This window comes from Mobula hypostoma, chromosome 23, assembly GCF_963921235.1.
Source record: "Mobula hypostoma chromosome 23, sMobHyp1.1, whole genome shotgun sequence".
Taxonomy (NCBI): Eukaryota; Metazoa; Chordata; class Chondrichthyes; order Myliobatiformes; family Myliobatidae; genus Mobula; species Mobula hypostoma.
Window position 1 is genome coordinate 30,185,222 of NC_086119.1, and position 20,558 is coordinate 30,205,779.

Here is a 20,558-nt window from a genome sequence, read left to right on the forward strand (position 1 = left end):
GGCCACATAAAGAGTCAATGAGATTGTCTTCACTATGGCGATAGACAAATTGCAGTGGGTCCAGGTCCTTGCTTGGGCAAGAGTTGACCAACCTCTCAAAGCACTTCATCACCGTAGATGTGAGTGCTACAGGACAATAGCCGTTGAGGCAGCTCACTCTGCTCTTGGGAACTGGTGTGATTGTTGTCCTTTTGATACAGGTGGAACTTCCAACTGTAGCAATCAGAGATTGAAATGACTTTGTGCACACCCGTCAGCTGGTTGGCATAGATTCTATCAGGTACACCATTGGGGCCTGTTACCTTGCGAGAGTTCACCCTCTTGAAAGACATTCTGATGTCTCCATTGTCCATACTTTCCTGGTCCTCTCTGCTGGTGCTGTCGTCTTCAGTCTCTGCTTATAGTCATGGAGTAGAAATACAGCCAAACTGTGGGCATGGTAAGCACTCTTGGTAGTTGTATGACAGTGGGCCAGTGTGTTGACTTCTCTGGTTGCACGTGTGATATGTTGGTGATAATTATTTAGAGACTTTAAGCTGGCCTGGTTAAAATCCTTCAGAATGATGGGGAAGGCATCAGGGTGTGCTGTTTCATGACTATTGATTAAGTTGCTCAGTTCATCTGGAGCCTAGCTTAATCTAATGTACCCCACTACCAAGATAATGGCTGCAAACTCTAATGACATAAAAAGTGGGTGACACTTGACTGCTATATGTTCCAAGTTGGATGAGGAGGATTGGGACAGAACTGACACATTTGTACACCCCAAGGAGTTGATCATAAAGCATATTCCACCTACTCTGCCTTTGAAAGACTCAGCAGTCCTATTTTGGCAGTGAATTGTGAAGCCAGCGAGTTGTATTCCTGTGTCCGGAATGATGAGAATAACCAAGTTTCTGTGAATCCAAAAAAAAACAACTTAACAGTCCCTGATGTCCCTCTGGTACAGCAATCTTGCTCTGACTTCTTCAATTTTATTTCCCAGAGACCGTATGTTTGCCAGCAGAATAGACAGTAGTGGAAGTCGGAATCCTCTTTTCATTAAACAAAGTTTTAATCAAGCATGGTATCTGTTCTTTCACTGTCTTAAAGGGGGAAAACATTTGCAGTAGGAGACCGCCATCTGAGGTTCGTTGACTTTGAGCAGCGATAGATTTTTTTTAAAATGCCTTAAAACGATATTGCTTACTGTGTTGTGCATGGCTGTAGCTGTGAATTTCAGCTGTAGAGGTCTAAAACAGGAATACTTAAAGATTTCCATTGGAGTTGCTCACATGAGTCATTGCCTTAATGCTGCCACCCGAAATATTTATCAGGATGAGTGGAAAAATGTTGTTTTGCATGCCGTCCATACAGATCATTTCATCACATCGGTGTATTGAGGAGGTGCAAGAGAAAAGCAACAATGCAGAAAGAAGTGTTACAGTTTCAGAGAGCGCGCAGTGCAGGCAGACATTAAGGTGCAAGGGCATAAGCTGCCATAAAGGACACAGATTACTGGCCGGGACCTCAACAGTACCGCAGCATAAAAGCCAGGACCAACAGGCTCCAGGACAGCTTCTTCCACCAGGCCATCAGACTGATGAACTCACGCTGATTTGAGTGTTACTCTATATTACATTGACAGTTCTACTTATTATAAATTATTAATTACTATCATTGCGCATTTAGATGGAGACGTAACGTAAAGATTTTTACTCATGTATGTGAAGGATGTAAGAAATAAAGTCAATTCAATACGAGTTAACTACTGAACCACCACCGTGGCTTTCAAAGAGGATGAATCTAAGGTCAGTGAGTTGAGTCTCGCTGTGCATCCAGTTACATAGAATAGTACAGCACAGTACAGGCCCTTCGGCTCACAATGTTGTGCCGACCCTCAAACCCTGCCTCCCATATAAGCCCCCAACTTAAATTCCTCCATATACCTGTCTAGTACTCTCTTAAACTTCACTAGTATATCTGCCTCCACCACTGACTCAGGCAGTGCATTCCACGCACCAACCACTCTCTGAGTAAAAAAAACCTTCCTCTAATATCCCCCTTGAACTTCCCACCCCTTACCTTAAAACCAGGTTCTCTTGTATTGAGCAGTGGTGCCCTAGAGAAGAGGTACTGGCTGTCCACTCTCTCTATTCCTCTTATTCCTCTTATTATCTGTTGCATGCTGTTACACTGTGGATTAGATTAAACCCGGGATACGCCCATCTATTCTAGATTAAAGTTGTTGATACTATACAGCTAATCCCATGAGAAAATTGCATTGTAGTCAAGATGAACATTTGAGATATTTCTGTCAGTACAAGTGTTAATCAACTTAATAAACTAAAGTTCAGAGAAAGTTTGCAAAAATTATTTTTGAAAATTCTATGACTGCAAAATAATTGATAGTGGAATTTGATATATAACCTATTTGGCGCATGTGATGTCTATTGTTTGCATTATGTGGGGTCTAGGTTATATTTGCCTCAAGATGCAGGGATGGGCATGATCTTTTTGCTGATGAAGAGAGCTGATACTGTAATAGCCTGTACAGCTTTAGCCAGAAATGCTGTTTCCTTTAAAATGTACTAGACTGAGACTCTTTAAAGGAAGTTCATTTAAAAAATTGTAGATGAAGGGTTCCTCGTTTACCTGCAGAGTTGGTACTGTTGTTTATCTGCATACACAGGATAAGCTTTCTTTCTGCATACTTAAGGTGGAGCAAGTTTACCTTCATTTAAATGCAATTTCCAATGCAGTTTCTTTTGGCTTTCCATAAACCTTAACTATATGCAAGTGGTTAAAATGATCATAATAGTTCCTAAATTTTCCCTTGCTGAAAGGCATGACAAATTCGTTGAGATTGCGCTACCTGAAGTAGAACTCAGTGCAAACAGCTCAATGTGTGTGCAAGTCCATTATGAGAAAATGGTGCAGCCACAGTAAGGGCTCAGTGGGGAAGTGCCTACGGTATAGGGTTCTTCAGCTATTGGACAGGGAGGGGTCATAAATGAGAGAGAATCTGCAGATGCTGGAAATCCGAGCAACACACACAAAGTGCTGGAGGGACTCAGCAGGCCAGGCAGTATCTATGGAAAAGAGTAAACAGTCGGTAACTCAGGCCGAGGTTCTTCTTCAGGACTGGAGAGAAACAATGAGAAGTCAGAGTAAGAAGGTGGGGGGGAGGGGAGGAAGAAGTACAAGACAATGGGTGGTAAGTGAAACTGGAAGAGTGGGAGGGATGAAGTAAAGTGCTGAGAAGTTGATTGAAAGAGGTAAAGTGCAGGAGAAGGAGGAATCTGATAGGAGAGGACAGAAGACCATGGAAGAAAGAGAGTGGGAGGAGCTCCAGATGAAGGTGATGGGCAGGTAAGGAGATGAGGTGAGAGAGGGAATGGTGCATGTTGGGGGAGGATGGATTACCGGAAGTTCGAAATTGATGTCCATACCCATCAGGTTAGAGGCTATCCAGAAGGAATACAAGGTGTTCCTCCAACCTGAGTGTTGCCTCATTGATGCTGTGGAGGAGGCCATGGACTGACTTGTCAGAACAGGAACTGGAAATAGAATTAAAATGGGTGGCCACTGGGAGATCCTGATTTTACTGGCGGATGGAGTATTGGTCCTCGGTGAAGGGGAGGGGTCATGTTTGGTGAGGAAGCCCATCAATTATTATAGTAGTGGACTACCCCAGGAGGACACATGAATGACAGTAGTCCTGGTTTTAAGGAATGTAATAGAACATTATATACTGCATTATCTATGAATGCAAGAATTGAAGGCATGGCACGGTTTATTCTTTTAATTCTTTTATTATGAATAATGTTTAATTTTTATGTATACATATCCATAGTTAGAGAGTGATGTATTGGACCTAAAATCTAAAATTGGTTCAAAAGATACCATCATACAAATGGCCCATGACTAATCCAAGTGGATATTGGTCCCACTGCTAAATACTTGGGAAGCCTTTTCTTTTAGCTATTACTTTTGGGAAGAAATGTGTTTTTTGTTCATGGTGTATTTTGGCAGCTGCTTGCTGTTGTTGGACACCCTCTTAAATAGATTTTATTTGTGTTTTGCTGGAGGATCTAGTTGCTGCTAAGTGAGACAGGCTACAAACCTGCTCCAGCAATTCCCACAGCTACTCACAACAGGCAGGCAGGTAGGTTTCACCACTCAAAACTCCGCAGCCTTACCTCTCCCAGTCACACATATACATCCACCAGCCCAACATTCAAACCTAATCCTAACGTCCAAGGGGGCACACACCCCGACTAACCCTGGCCACACCCCCACAAACCCGAATACCTTTGTCAGGAGGGGCAAGATCCAAGCAAGGCAAGTGTTGGACCTGGTAAATGAAGGCATGGGCCAGATCAAAGTGGCAGGGTGGCGTGAAATTGAATCTCAAGTGAGGAGATCAAAAAGCACAAGAGGGCTGATTTGCCCACTGCCTGCATACTCTCAACCTAACCTTACAGTGACACGCTCTTCATTCTCCCGGCCCACGAAACGCCAATAAGGAAGCCCAGATTGCCAAAAGGCGAGAGAAAACCAGTACGTTAAACGCAAGCTGGGTCCACAGAAAACAAGTCACCACTATTCTCAGGTGCAGACACACCACATGCCCAGTAAACACTGTCAATTTAACCCATGCAATCCCAGGCATACAGATGCCAGGTAATGATGTTTAAAAATATCATTACCCTCAGATTTACATGCCTCTCATTATCCTGGTTCATGGGAAAACACAAGCCGAGCTTGATCAACTCCGGCTGGGTTGCCTTGGGGAGGGTGTCTAATGATTAAAGACCCGAAACACCTGATGATCCGAGGATGCATTACTGATGATGTGTCCCAGTGTACTCCCGGTTCATTGAACTAAGTGGTGTCGGACCACGATAATGAAAGGCATGGGCCAGATTCACCTGGCTGCACCACGCGAGCCTATCCGCCATAGCACCTCATACCTCACCACTCAAAACTCCACAGCCTTACCTCTCCCAGTCACACATATACATCCACCAGCCCAACATTCAAACCTAATCCTAACGTCCAAGGGGGCACACACCCCCACAATCCCTAGGCACACCCCGACTAACCCTGGCCACACCCCCACAAACCCGAATACCTTTGTCAGGAGGGGCAAGATCCAAGCAAGGCAAGTGTTGGACCTGGTAAATGAAGGCGTGGGCCAGATCAAAGTGGCAGGGTTGCGTGAAATTGAATCTCAAGTGAGGAGATCAAAAAGCACAAGAGGGCTGATTTGCCCACTGCCCGCATACTCTCATCAGGTTTCAGATTTTGTTATGGAACAGGGAGCAACATGAGGACATTCTCCAAAGGCCATCAGAAGAATGACCCTCCAGGTCTAGCCGATGAGTAGCTAACTTCATGGGCTGCATCTCCAGATCCATATTAACCCTCCCCAATAATAATCAAATGCCATGTACAGCACACATTCAACAAACAAACCCGGGCTCATTGTCATCTCTTCCCCTATCCTCAACCCCAACCCATAACAGTAGATGAATTACTGCCTTAATTATTTGAAACGGCATTCTTTCTTAAAAGTTTTAGAATGGATATGTATGAATAACTGCCATCGAAACAAGTGCTTGGACTGAATTCTGATGAGTTGTCACATCAAAATGAGAGTGTGACTTGTCATTGATCAAAATTTGTTTCAGTTTATTTCTGTCGTGACTAGCAATCTCTATCGAAATTCATGTTGGACAAATGCGTAAAATATTCAAAAGACTAGCTCTTGCTATTTTAAACTTAATTAAGCATTCCTTTTCAAATAATAGAAGAAAATCATTTATCAGAAGAATAGTTAGCCTACTTAAACATCCCATGTTAAAATCGAACTTCGGTTGCTATTTGTGAAGAGTTTGCACATTCTCTCTGCAACCTGGGCTTTTCCCTAGTTACCCTGGTTTCTTTTCACATTCCAAATTGGTGCTGATTGAGAGCCTAGTTGCGTTGTGACTGCCTAACCTTTTACATGCCCCAGTTGCAGCTTCCAAATCAAAATCTGATTGATTTCACGTCATATGTTAGTGATAATAAATCTGATTTGATTCAGAAGCTGTTAGCGGGAGGTGTAAAAAGCTTTACTCAAACAGTAGATCTTCTATTGAGAATTAGTTCTTCTCTCCTCACACAATGTTGAACACGAAGACAACAATGGATAATAATCCTCTTTAACATTTTGAATGTAGACAGCTAACTTAGCAGAATTACATATTCATAATGGGTGCCCCTGGCAACTTGCAGGACCACACTGAATCTTCAAATATTAATAGCTGGAGCAAGAGCTTCCAATCAATCCAAGCATCCAAAATATATCACAAACAAGAGAAAATCTGCAGATGCTGGAAATCCGAGCAACACACATAAAATGCTAGAGGAACTCTGCAGGCCTGGCAGCATCAATGGAAAAGAGTACAGTCAATGTTTCAGGCCGAGACCCTTAGGCAGGACTGGAGAAATAAAGATGAGGATCAGATTTAAAAGGTGGCGGAGGGGAGAGAGAAACACAAGGTGATGGGTGAAACCGGGAGAGGGCAGGATGAAGTAAAGAGTTGGGAAGTTGATTGGTGAAAGAGATGCAGGGCTGGAGAAGGGGGAGTCCGATAGGAGAGGACAGACGACCATGGAAGAAAGAAGAGGGGGGAGGAGCACCAGAGGGAGGTGATGGGCAGGCAAGAAATGAGCTGAGAGAGTGAAAAGGGGATGGAAAATGGTGAAAGAGGGGGGCATTACTGGAGGTTTGAAAAATCAATGTTAATGCCATCAGTTTGGAGCCTACCCAGATGGAATACAAGGTGTTGTTCCTCCAACCTGAGTGTGGCCTTATCGCGACGGTAGAGGAGGCCGTGGATTGACATATGGGAATGGGAAGTGGAATTAAAATGGGTGGCAACTGGGCGATCCCTGAATATATAAATAACCAGAATATTAAGTAGCAAAATAGATCTGTCCTGAAATGTGCATCAAGTGGCAGAGATACGCCCTTAATGATGTGCTAATACAGGAGATAACTTCTTGGTGCTTTATGCTTGGTGGTCTGAAGTTCCCACTCGCCAACAATTAGCATCTGTTTCCCCTGCATAGCTTCAGTGGTACAGATCAGAATGTCCCACACCCATGATTGGCTTCAATGGCATTAAAGTATCAGCTGAAGTTTAATTGTGAACAGGTTTTATTTCCTGAAGACCGGTTCTCATCTTGCCAGTTTCAGAAAAATCCCTAACAAATTGTCTGCTGTAAATTACCGCAAGTGTACGTTACTGATGGAGGAATTGGGGTAGAGTTATTAATGGGCATGTGAGAGAGAATAGATGACAGGTTAAATAATTGTGAAATGGGATGAATGGGTTTGCTGTTAGCTCTCATAAAGAAATATGTCAGTTTTAAAATGATACAGAGGGAGAAATTAATCTTTGGTTCTCAGTGCTGGACATGTAAGTATCAGCGGCCAGGTACATTCTCCTTTTTATTTGTGGCTCAACTGAAGTCAGTGTGGAGGTAAATGCAAGCAGCCAGCTTTCACCATGTTAGCATTTGCTGCAGTTGACCAAGGACAAATTAAATCCCTTCTTTCTTAAGTTCACCACAGATGTGAAGGACAAAATCTACATATGCAAAACATTATTTCCAAGAATCTGGAGAAATGAATTTTGTCAGGTGGAGTTAGCTGATAGATATGGGCTCCTCCAATGAGAATGATCCACACAATTTCCTTCACTTTAAAAAAAACCTTAGATGTGCAAATAGGCAGAAAATGACTTTCAAATTTGTATTGCAAACCAGCTGCTACAAGTAACTTGGTCAAATATTTGGATTCCAAATAAAATCCCAAAAGTGGGAAATAACCATTTCCTATTTGAAATGCTAAAGACTGCACGTTTGCCCTCACACCATCCTCCTGCCATCTCACAAGGCATAGGGTATCTCTTGTCCTCACCTCCCACCCCACCAGACTCCGCATCCAGCACATAATTCTCTGTAACTTTCATCTCCAATGGGATCCCACCACCAAGTATATCTTTCCATTCCCCCCCCCCCCCCCCACTTTCTGCTTTCTGGAGGGATCACTAACAACACAACTCCCTTGTCTATTTGTCCCTCCCCACCGATCTCCCTCCTGGCACTTATCCTTGCAAGCTAAACAAGTGCCACACCTGCCTCCACACCTCCTCTCTCACTACCATTCAGGGCTACAAACAGACCTTCCAGGTGAGGCGACACTTCACCTGTGAGTCTGTTGGGGTCACCAATTGTATCTGGTCTCCCAGTGTGGCCTCCTGTATATCGGTGAGACCTGACGTATACTGGGAGACCACCTCGCCGAGCACCTATGCTCCTTCTGCCAGAAAAATGTGGGATTTCCCAGTGGCTACCCATTTTAATTCCACTTCCCATTCCTATTCTGACATGTCCATCCATAGCCTCTTCTACTGTCACGATGAGGTCACACTCAGGTTGGAGAAGCCACACCTTGTATTCTGTCTGGATAGCCTCCAACCTGATGGCATGAACATCGATTTCTTGAACTTCAGGTAATAGCTTCCCTCCCTTCACCATTCTCTATCCCCTTTTCCCTCACTCACCTTATCTCCTTGCCTACCCATTGCCTTCCTTTTGGTGCCCCTTCCCCTTTACTTTCTTCCATGGCCTTCTGTCCTCTCCTATCAGACTCCCCCTTCTGCAGCCCTGTATCTTTCACTGATCAACTTCCCAACTCTTTACTTCACCCCTCCCCTCCCTCCTGGCTTCACCTATCACTTTGTCTTCCCTCCCCTACACCGCACCCCCTCCCCCACTCTCTACCTCTGACTCCTCTCTTCACCAGTCCTGTTGAAGGGTCTTGGCCCAAAACGTCGACTCTACTCTTTTTTCCATAGATGCTGCCTGGCCTGAGTTCCTCCAGCATTTTGTTGATGTTACTTGGATTTCCAGTATCTGCAGATTTTTCTTTTGCTCGAGATGCAGATGCTGGAAATCGGAAATTAATAATAAAAAAAAACAAAGAGCTAGAGGTACTCAGAAGTCAGCAGCATCTGTGGAGAGAGAATTATTGTTTCAGGTTGGTGATCCTCCTTAAGAACAATTCCAAACTTTGTTTCCAAACCCTGGCATTCCATAATAGCTGTGACAAAGATATTTCAATATAGCCATTTGCTGTAGAATAGTAATGACATTTTGTCTCAATCAGCTGCAGCTAAGCTTGAAAAAAGTAAAGCTTCAGGCAAAACAATTGATAATATTGAGCAATGCATGAACATTAAAAGCTATATTTTGTCAGATGTTTCCTTATATAAACATGCATATAATTATATCTCATAAAACCTTAGTTTTCTGAAATCATTCAAGCTTTGACCAAAATATCACGGAGAGAAGATAATAGCTAGATATTTGTTTCTTTTGATCAAAAGAGGGATCTTTTTACTTTGCAAGTGTAGAAGAAGTAGGAGAGCAGTTAGTGTCTTCCCACTCTGATATTATAGTGATGCATGATAAACACTTTGTCTCTAGCACACTTAGTGAGTCATCAGCTGTCTGTAGAGGAATGCTACTGACTAGCACATTCTGGGCTGTAGGAGTACCTTCTGAGGCTTTGTGCAGCTTAAGGGCTTAGTTGGGAAGGACCACAGTATAGGGTTCTTCCACTACTGAATGTAAAAGTACATCTCCCCAGCTCTGTGTTTTTCTTTCTATTAGTTTTATGTTTTGGAGATACAAAGCATAACTGTGGCAATAAAGGAGTTTTAAAAGAATCCAGAACAACTACTTACCTGTTGAGTGCAGCAAGATGGTTAAGTTAAAATATAGGCAGAAAATGGATGAAATTCATGGGTCCATAAACAGTGAGTAGTGGGTGGTGATAATCCATGGTAGAAATAGCTGGCTGCATTGGAAAGATAGACCTGTTCGATGGCATAAGAGATTTGAGCAGTATTTTGAAACAAATGAAATAACCAGTTTTGCTGAGTGCATTGGGTGGAAAGGTATAACATTACTTCAGAAGTTTAACTGCTCCAACCAAACCAACTGAAATCGCAAAAGAAATGCAGGAACATTTAGAACTGAAACTATTGTTGATTGCAGAACACTTTAGGGCTTCATAAGTGTAATCAAAAGGAAGGGGAGCACATCTCAGTGTACATGGCTGAATTGAAGAAGTTATCTGAGCATAGTCTTTTCAGTGATGGGCTTAATAATGTCCTGAGAGGTCATTTAATTTGTGGAATCTTTCAAGAATGCATTCAAAAATGGCTCCGAAATGAAGCACAACTTGCATTTAAAAGAGCAGTTGAAATTGCTGTATCAATGGAAACTGCAGCCAGAGATGCAATCGAATTGCAGCCAGAAATGAAAGTGAGCGTGAACAAAATTGCAATGTCTAAACAGATCGAACAGCTTGCTTTGTACAGTCTGTGATGCCAGTATGCCCAGAGGATGCCAAGAGCAGTTCCCCTCCATCCCTGGGAATGGAGTGCATTGCCCTGGCAGAAGATTAATGTGGATTTTGCTAGACTATTCATGGGCAGAATTTATTGGTAATAGTGGATAATGCCATGCTAAAGTAAAACAAACTACATGCACAAGTTATCCTTGGCTCTTTGTTTTGAAGTTACAAAGCATATACTGCAGAGGGAGGGGCAGAGTTGGGTGAAAATTATTGTAGTGGTGTACTATCCCAGGGCACCACATGATTGGTAACTGTCCTATTGGTTTTAAGAAATGTAATAAAACATTTAAAGTATTGGCTATGAATGAAAGAATGAAAAGTAATTCTTGTAAATACTTTATTCTTTTAAATACTTTTCTCATTATGAATAAAGTTTATTTTGATATATAAAAATACTTAGTCATTAGACAATCCCTGGGGAAGCATGTAGATCAGAGACAGAGCCTTATGAGCTTGAACAACTCAGTTATTTTCTAATTCGTGTGCTACAGAAAGCAAATGTTGGCTCATTTGGTTTGGATAATAATTTTGAATTTATAATTAATTCTTTTCATGTGCCATTGAAAGAAACTGAGATCTCTTTTCCTCCTTTTCCTGTTATTATAAAAGACAAAACTTAGTATGAGCATAAATCAGTTTTTATGTTGGACACAGGTCTATCTTTTTTACTACCTTTTGCAAAAGGAGAAGTCCGACTTGGACTGAGCGAAAATTTCAACCCCATGGGCGGGGGGGGGGGGGTGGTTATTACCACTCAGTTCATCTTTGAATCTCCTTTGCTCTTCCTTTCAGTACTCCTGACGATGATGCCTCCTTAACGTTAGTATCCTTCAGTGTTCCTTAGCTATTTTTCATCCCAGTCAATCTTAATTCTGTTCTTTTGGAAATGTGGATGTCCTCTAAGTACTATTTAAGGTGAAATAGTCACATCTGATTTGGTTGTTGGTGAACTAGCTTGTGTTGAGAGTCAAAAAGCTGAATGGGTTTAAGTTGATGTCAATACAAAGGAGTTTTTCCCACTCATCAGGAATTTCAATTATGTTGGTGTTTTTTTTTCATTAGCTAAGAGAACTGCAGTTATTTTGTTTATTCTTGAATGCTAACAATCTCTGTAAATACCACAACTTTGCTTATCAAGTTGTGGGGTAGATTCCAGCACATTGAAATGATTGGGTGCATTTTGATGCATTTGTGAATTTGTCTGAGTTGAATGCCATCTCCAATAACAGGAAATTCCACAAGTACAGTCTTTAAAAAAAAATCAAATTGCACTTCCTCTGAGATTGAGTTGATCTGCAGTGACATACACCTTGCAAGCTTCAATGTTTGTCACTGGCACATGACTGTTTGTTGAATGGTGCAAGGAAAAGTGAATTGTGTGTTCCCAATACAGTGAATTGTGCTGCCACATTTATACATTTTAGTATTCCCATCAACAATACTGTTCAGGAGTTAAGTGGCCTATGCTATGGCTGCATATTAGATGTCTTAGTCCAGGCATTCCAAGGTGACTTGAACTATATTGCTCAGCATGGCAAGTACAATCGGAGCAAATGCCAAATGATAGAATCTGCATGAAAACATATTACTAAAAGGTTGATAATTTAACGTTGGCCATCATTAATCAAATCTAAACTGTTTAATCATTGCACCCATGGTGCTGACAATATAATTGCAACTTCTACATTCAGCCAGCATGCAGGGACTCTGGTTGATTATCCAAAATGAGAACTGATGACATTTTTTGCTGTAATTGAATCCGAATAAGTTAAAATTGTCATGTCTTCAAAAGGAAATCATAATTTTCAGGGTTTGTATTATTATTATTTCTACATATTGACTGAAAAGACCTTTGCATTTGTCTGCTTTTAGATATCATTCTCGCGTAGTTTTTGTCACTTTATCTCATCTCCTCTCCTGAAGCTTCTTGTTCCTGTCCCTTTAATAAGCAATGTCAGCTTTCTGGACTTACTCCAAATGGAAATGCATCATCTGTGAGCTAACAATTGTTGAGCAAAATCCATTTCTGAGCTGATGTGCACGCACTTTCACGTTGGTACATAGATTCTCTGTACATCAGTCAGAACTAGGAAACTTGAGCTGAAGTTCAGTGTGTATTATCTCCACTACTGCTGCCTAAATCGCCAACAGTTCATTTTAAATTGGTGATCAGATTAGCCATGACCTTATTAAATGGCAAGGCAGGTTTACGGACTAAGTGCCCGACTCCTGCTCCCAGTTCATAAGTTTATATTATTTGCTGAGTTGTACAAAATAACATTCAAACAGAATCAAATCCAGAACAGTGGATTTCGGTTAATTGGGACACATTGGGACTTGTACATTTTGGCCCAATTAAGGGGCTGCTCCAATTAGCCAAAATCTCAGAGAAATGGTTTAAAAGGTATGGGGGGTGGGGGAAAAAAAAGACAAACTACTGTTTAACTGAGCAATAAATTATGCATTTAAATGAAAAACAGAACAAATTAGGACACTATTAACATTGCTACTGTGCTATAAAACTGTTTTAGTTAATAGGTCCCAGTGGAGGAATTAATCCAGTGTATGCTACCGTGTTTTTTTTGACCGACTGTAAATGAACAAAATCAGCACGGGTACCTGGTTGAGATAAAGGACTGCCTTCCTTCATCCCAAACTTCAAACAATTGCATCCTCCGAATCATCTTTTTCATTGTAATGTTCAAGATCTTTGATGCTTTCAAATTGTTCGCAGTGCCTAGCTTGTTGAAGTAGTATAATCAATTCAGTTTCACTCCCGGCTGTTTCTGGCATCTCCAAGCCTTAATGTTTGAAAATGCAGTGAGCAAAACAGTTCTGAATTGTCTTACTGCTTATTTCTTACCAACTATCAGTGAGAAAAATCACTGCTATTTGAACACCAGCACATGCAGTTGACCCTATTTTAAAAACTGTTTGCTCTGAGCATTGTGTAGTATCTTTTGCGGCCGCACAAGTGCACACAACTGATGCTAGTTAGAAGCTATTTGGCAGCAGTCTCCTGCCCAAATGAAGTGTCATGGTGTTCCAAATAAACAAAGGGAACCCAGCTATTTTCTCTATTAGTTTTTTAATTTAAGAGTTGGTCCAAATAACAAGCTGTCCCAAGTAACTGATAGCCCAATTAACTGAAATCCACTGTATTTTATTGTGGAAAATACATCCAATTGTCAATAGTTTTCTAAGTACAGCAGAAGCAGAAAGTAAAATGTAATGTTAGATTTGTATCGTTACGAAAATTTCATCTGACCAAGTGGTTGTTTGAGGACTCATATTTAGTAAGACAGGCTTTTAAGCCATAGTCTAGTTCAAAGATAGTATTGATAATGATTACTTTGAGGAGCAGTTTTTGGGCATCAGATTTCAGTTACCCTAAACGTGATATTCACGATTCCTCGAAAATCACAGTTACAGCTTTGTTTCTCTGTTAAATTGTGCGATTAGTTTTCTAAATCTGAAATGTGTTAATAAGCTCCTTTAATACTGAATATCCAATTTTGGTTTTGTGTTTAATTATGTTTTTGAAACTGCCAAAAAAAATTAAAGTAAGTGTTGTGTTCAAATAAGCATTAAAGCGTGCATGTGTGTGTGTTTTCTCCATTAGTCCTTCATTTGAACATAGTATTTGGGTCCTATATGACGACTTAATATTGATGTGTTGTAGTTGTATTGCAAAGCAATTTCCATAATTTAGTTCATGTGTTTGTTTTTCTTCCAATTTTAAGAATCACAGAGTCAGGCATATCAAATACCAGTGGCATAAATATGAGTGAAGAAATTCTTCTGGGTCGATAATTACTCATTGTAAGATGTGATCATTAATTGACCATGAATAATGACAACGCATTTTCACTTTTTCCTTAAAGGGCCTCAAGTCAATGGACCACAATGGGCTTGCTGATCCCTATGTCAAATTGCATTTGCTCCCTGGTGCCAGTAAGGTAAGCTTAGTTTAAAATTAGCAATGTTCTCAGCTGCTTAAAATGGAAGTGTTGAGATTAATCTAATCCATTAACATAATATGAAATGTGCTGCAAATCCTCGCTGTGTCTTAGATAAAAATCCACTCTTGTTGACTGTGAGAGGTTTTGAAATCCTTGTCCTATTTTTAGTGGGCATCTATTGCTCAAAATTGCTTCTGAAGTAGTAGAAATTGGTACTTAATTGACAGTTTAGCTCAGAGATTGCAGAATAGTTTATTTGGTAAATGAATGAATACCTCAATGGGTGTACATTATGAACACTGCTTTTATACTGCAGCAATAAGTCTGAGAACAATTGCAACATGATGGATCCTAGACAGGCAGCTGTGTTTCTTTAATGCTACCTAGACAGTAGACAGAGCTCTGTTTCCCCTTGAACGCACATAATGCATTACATTTTTGTCCCGGTAAATCAAATGGATGGTGAGTGTAAGCTACAGATTGGTGCTCTCTAATTACTGAACTCTGATTAAGTCTAGAGAGTCCATAGGACCAACTGAGAGCATGTTAAACCTCTTTTGAAAACCCACACTGGAATTGCATTACACAGCATATTGAACCAAAGCTGTGTGATCCATTGTTCCCCTGAGAGTTTTGCATGGCTTTTCTATTTGAAGTTAGGCTGGTTCTGAATTCAGATTGCAAATTTAGCTTTATCATTCAAAGAGTTTCATTTCAGAGTAAGCAGAAGTTGTACAGAGTAGTTTTCTGAATTAAGATGGAGCGCTTCCCAATCCAGCAACAGACAGTTTGGACAGTCATAGTGTGATGAAGATACTTTGATGTCCACCAAGTATCTAAGATCTAACCTTTGTGTATAGTAAATAATGCTCCAGGTGAACCCCAATTATATGGACCAAATGAGAAGCAAAATGGATGTCTCCCATTACTTTCCAAAGACATGTCTCGCGGAGCTCAGAACTGATGACATTATAGCAATTGCAGCATTAGTAAAATGTTAGAATTAGCAAGATTATTGGTGTATATAAGGCAACAAATGCCCATAACTGTGAAATATCTTCAACCACAGTTTTGAAGGGGGTGGCTCTGAAGATGGTGCGTAACCTGTCATTTTCCAAAGTTCCATAAGTTCTTGCATGTTCCCCATGGATAGGAAGGAAGAAAGAAAATGTAACCCTACTGTTTAAGAAAAGGGCGGGGGGGGGGGGAGAGAGAGACAAAACAGGGAGCTGCAGACCTGTTCATTTGATATGAGTAATAGGGGAAATACTAGAGCCTATAATTTACAAAATGGCAACAAGGCACTTTTCATCCCTAACAGAATAGAAAGGGTAAAACTAGTTAATGTGGTGTATGTTGACTATCAAAAAGTCTTTGAAAAGGAATTAAGTAGAATTTGAACTTAAAATAATCAATTTACTGCAGTTAAATGAATTGAAATTCTTATGTATTTTAAGTCTATTTAAGTGTTTTTCTTTAAATTTAAAGTTTTCATTGTTTTCAAATTTGTTTCCTAAGTTGTAGAAAAGTGCAGCATGGAAAAGGCCCTTTGGCCCATCTAGTCTGTGCCAAACCATTTAAACTGCCTACTCCCATTGACGATAACTTGAATATTTTGCATTGTTTTTGAATGTTTCTATATATCGCCAGATTTTTGGACTCTGGGCTATGTAATAGCCAACTAAGCTTGAGGATACAGCTTGGATGTCCTTCAAACTCTTTGAGAGACATTTATTACCAACTGCCCCCCGCCACATCCCGAAAATTGTTTTTAGAAATGTAAGGTTCCAGCCCTGTGCACAGATTTCCAGTGAAGTTTGTGGCAGTTTGGTAGTCTAACTTGTTGATGGCATATCTGTTGAAATTAAACTCAGCGTTAGTTCTATGTCAGTGATCATAGCAATCATGAAAGGAACAGTGCTGCCATGAAATTTAGGCAATTTATATTGGATGGCATATTTCAGGACTTAACGGCTAAGCTTTTGTTTTTAATACTATCCAGAAGTTGTTTTTAATATCTTTCCATCCAAAGTAATTTGTGCAAGAATCATAAGTAGTCACATTAATCCAATGATGCCCTCTGTTGGCTGGGTTTGACCATGGATGTTGTGTCCCTACAGTCCATATGATATGCAAGCCAGGGCAGTACGATGTGGAGAGCAAGCCCGCCATAGCAGGGCTGATGAATCCAAAGGAACAGTAGAGACTAACACAGTTTGGCACCAGCAGCATGGCAAGAGTTGCAAGTCAGCATTGAACTTAATGGAGGACTGCCAGAAGAGCTCCAGCTCCAGGCTTTTCCCCCTGGATTTACTCTTGAAGCTTTCCGTATGAGTGGATATAGTGGTGAGACAGTGGAGGTTTGAGATCAGAGTTTTCCTTCTGGATGAGCTGCCAATCACGACTGGTGAGCCCCATCTGCTCAAAGTGACAAGTTTTAAGGTGCCAGTAACCTGCCTTTGCCTATTCTCCTGTCAGTAAAATCCATTCCACTGGGTTTAGTAGCTAAGGCATATGTGAAGGCCAGGAACTGGATTTGGTTGTCAAAGGCCAGTTGAAATGCTCTCCATTGGGAGCATTTAATAGGTCGAGGAGCCTTATTCCTACTATCACCCTCTGGCTATGACGACCTTAAGGAACAACATGTGATCCAATAATACTTACGTATTCAAAATTATGCTCCTTTGACTTTTTTTCCGGAATTACTGATGGTTTTTGAACTGCTGTTAAATTTTTCAGAAGGTACATTACCTGTTGGTAGTGAGAGAGAAAAAGATGCGGATGTTCATTAAAGATCTATGGCAAATGCTGCTTCATTTCAATGTGAATTGTAAAGGAACATTGTGGTGCATATACTGTGCCTGTCTGAATCACAATGAAGGAGATGCCTTTGCACTTAATTTGTCTTCAGAGTGAGTTTTTCAGGATGTAATCCAGTAGTCTTTGACATTCTGTCTGGCTTTAAAGTACAGAACAGCTTTTAGTAGAAAGCCATTTTCCATCTTTTGCTGTGTGCCTATATCAAAGGAGCAGCAGTTATAGGATTTCCTGATGCAGCAGTAAAGACGTTATTGAAAGAGGTTTGAGTGCAGGAGGGTTGTCTCACTTGTTATTCCTCTTTTCCAAAATGCCTGAGGGGCAGGTCAGTCCCTTTTGATATAATTCACAGGACTTGATTACAAATATTATAGGGAAGGAGACTGAGTGGAGATTTGATAGAAAGTGGTTTAGCTAGAAAGATTCCAGAGGACTAGAGTGTACAGATTTCAATGTTGCAAGTAAATTTATTATCCAAGACATATATGTCACCTTATAGAACCCTGGGATTCATTATCTTGCAGGCATTCACAATAGAACAAAGAAATACAATGGAATCAATGAAAAACTGCACTCAAAGACTGATAAGCAACCAATGTACAAAAGAACATAAACTGCAAATGCAAAAGTAAATAAATAATACTGGGAAAATAAATAGTGGAAAGAAGAAAAGTGCTGCCAAGAGATAAAAGTACGATTTTGAACACATTATTGTTACGACGAAGAATTTGTCAAGGTGCTGGGAACGGCTTATCACTTGAGGAAGAATATTTAGCAGGGCTGGGGAGAGAGCAGGGGAATGATGTTGATAAAGTTGGTCAACTGAAAGCCAGCATGGAGTCAATGGGCTGAAGGGCCTCTTGTAACAATGCAGCAATTCTATGAGCAGTGTTCTGGATATTTTTGAAAATTAACTGCAATAACATTAATCAATAAAGGGTAGCTGCTACAAATGGTTTCATCCCATTCAGTGGGATGCTTTCAGTTTGCTACCTTGCATGCTCGATCTACAAAAAGACAATTTTCCATTCCAATTTAATTTGTTGGTCTTTATGTATTGGTAAGTTAAAAGACTTTCACTCAAAAATCATCTCTAATAAATCTAATGACAAAGCACACGGAGATCTGCTCCTGCCCATAACAGATGGATTAGTCTCTGTGGCTCAAAGGTTGTGAATCTTACCTATTGCCAGCAGGTTCCCTTGGCACTAACACCTGTTTCTACTCATTTGTGCCTCTCACGCATACAAAACCTGTCAGCTGCTGCTTTACTTTCAAGTCAAGATGGCAGAGAGGGGAAGACGCACACAGAAGGAAGGGTGTGTAGGAAAGGGAACGATGTGTATGGTGCATTCTATGAGGCCACAACATGGAGAATGGGAAAAGAATGGTTCTTTCCTAACATGGAAAATGGGCAAAGAATGTTTCTTTCCTAAATTCAAAGCTATTATGATCCATCTCATTTGTTCTGCGTCTTGTCCTTGGTTTACCCAAGCACAAACCCACATTGCGAGATGGTTTAGTCACGGAGTCGGTCAGTGTGGAAGCAGGTCCTTCAGCTCAGTGAATCTGTGCTGACGAGCAAGTGCCCATTGCCTCTAATGCAATGCTAATCCCATTTCACTCTCCTTGGATTCCCCTCAGCTGTCCCTCGGTTCCACCACTAAGGGCAGCTCACAGTGTCAGTTATCCTACTGGCTCGTCAGTCTCTGGAACGTTGGAAGGAAACTGGACCACCCAGAGCAAGCCCTCGCAATCATGAGGAGAGCATCAAATTCCACACCGGCATCATCAGAGGCTGGGATTGAACCTGGGCTGCTGGAGCTGTGAGACTCCATTGGCTGCCCACGGATTAGTTTACAGATAGTATCTGATAGTTTATTGGGTCATCATTGAGATATCGGTTTATTTACCTGTTTTTTGGGCTTCCAAGGGATCAGAGTGCAGGTTCAATAACTCTCCGGAGCTGCTTACCAGCATCTTGCATCACTCATTCTGCCTTGCCAACAGAGAGATCTCCCATGACCTTCAGGGCAGCACAGTAGGGTAGTAGTAAATAGGACACTATTACAGTGTCAGCAACCCAGATTCAGTTCCGTCAGTTCCATCACTGTGTGTGAGGAATTTGTACGTTCTCCTTGTGACTGTGTGAGTTTCCTCTGAGTTCTCCAGTTTTCTCCCCCATTCCAAGAAATATGCTTTACTTGGTACTTTATTTGGTCACATGGGTGTAATTGGCGACTTGGTCCCTTACTGTGCTTATCTCTAAATTTAAAAAATACAAACATCATGAATATGTAGCACGATGAATCATTGGTGTGACAGGGACCTGTAGAATGGAGGTCTAGTATGTATGTATGTATACTCAGTGAACCTCCTGGACCGACTAAAGTGGCCACTGAGTATATGTTCTTGGCCTTCTGTTGCTGTAGCCCATCTGCTCCAGGGTTCAACGTGCTGTGTGTTCAGAGATGTTCTTCTGCACACCATTGTTGTAATGTGTGGTACTTGTGTTATTGCACCTTCAATCTGTCGGGCCATTCTCCTCTGATCTCATTGATGGGGCATTTTCGCCCACAGAACTGCCACTCGCTGGAAGCTTTTTGATTCTTGCAGTATTCTCTGTAAACTCTGTCATGCATGAAAATTCCAGGTGATCAGTAGACCACACAACCCCTTCAGATACCAACAATCATTCTATGGTCAGGGTCACTTCAATCACATTTCTTCCCCATTCTGATATTGGTCTGAACAACAACTGAATCTGTGACTGTGTCTGCATCCTTTTATGCATTGAGTTGCTGCCACATGATTGGCTGATTATATATTTGCATTAACAAGCAGATGTGCCTACTAAAGGGGCCACTGGGTGTATACCGCTGAGGTGAAGAGTCTGTACCAGGCAAGGACTGCACTTGAAACATATTTGGTGGTTACGCAACAGTGTCTGCTGAAGAGCAGCCTCCGGGTCTGTATTGATCCTGGAGGAGACGAATAGCTTTGTGTGTAACCACACAGGAGTTGTTAATAGATCCGCAGTTAACCATGCGATATAAGGCAGCATCAGGGAATCTGTTAAATCTCCCAGTGAAGAATCATCTGAAATGTATTGGAGTACTTCGTAAGATTGTTCCCTGGTTCAACAACAAAATGGAGAGGGGAATGAAGCTGCAGTTTCTCAAAGACATTTTGTTCCTTTATTGGAGTTGGCAAAGCCAGCATTTATCGCTCGTCCGTAATTGCCCTTGAGAGGTTATTGTTGAGACGTTCAGGAGTAGATGTACCACCTCTTGCCCTGCTACTGGCATCGCCTC

General features: G+C 41.2%; 1 protein-coding gene across 1 annotated transcript in view; it reads left to right on the forward strand.

Annotated features, from left to right (window-relative positions):
- The window catches only part of LOC134336815 (double C2-like domain-containing protein beta), a 300,546-nt gene that overhangs the window by 98,588 nt on the left and 181,400 nt on the right, over positions 1–20,558 (forward strand). The window contains exon 3 of the mRNA XM_063031310.1: positions 14,350–14,424. Coding sequence (XP_062887380.1) covers positions 14,350–14,424 — 75 coding nt within the window. The remainder of the gene's footprint in view (positions 1–14,349; positions 14,425–20,558) is intronic.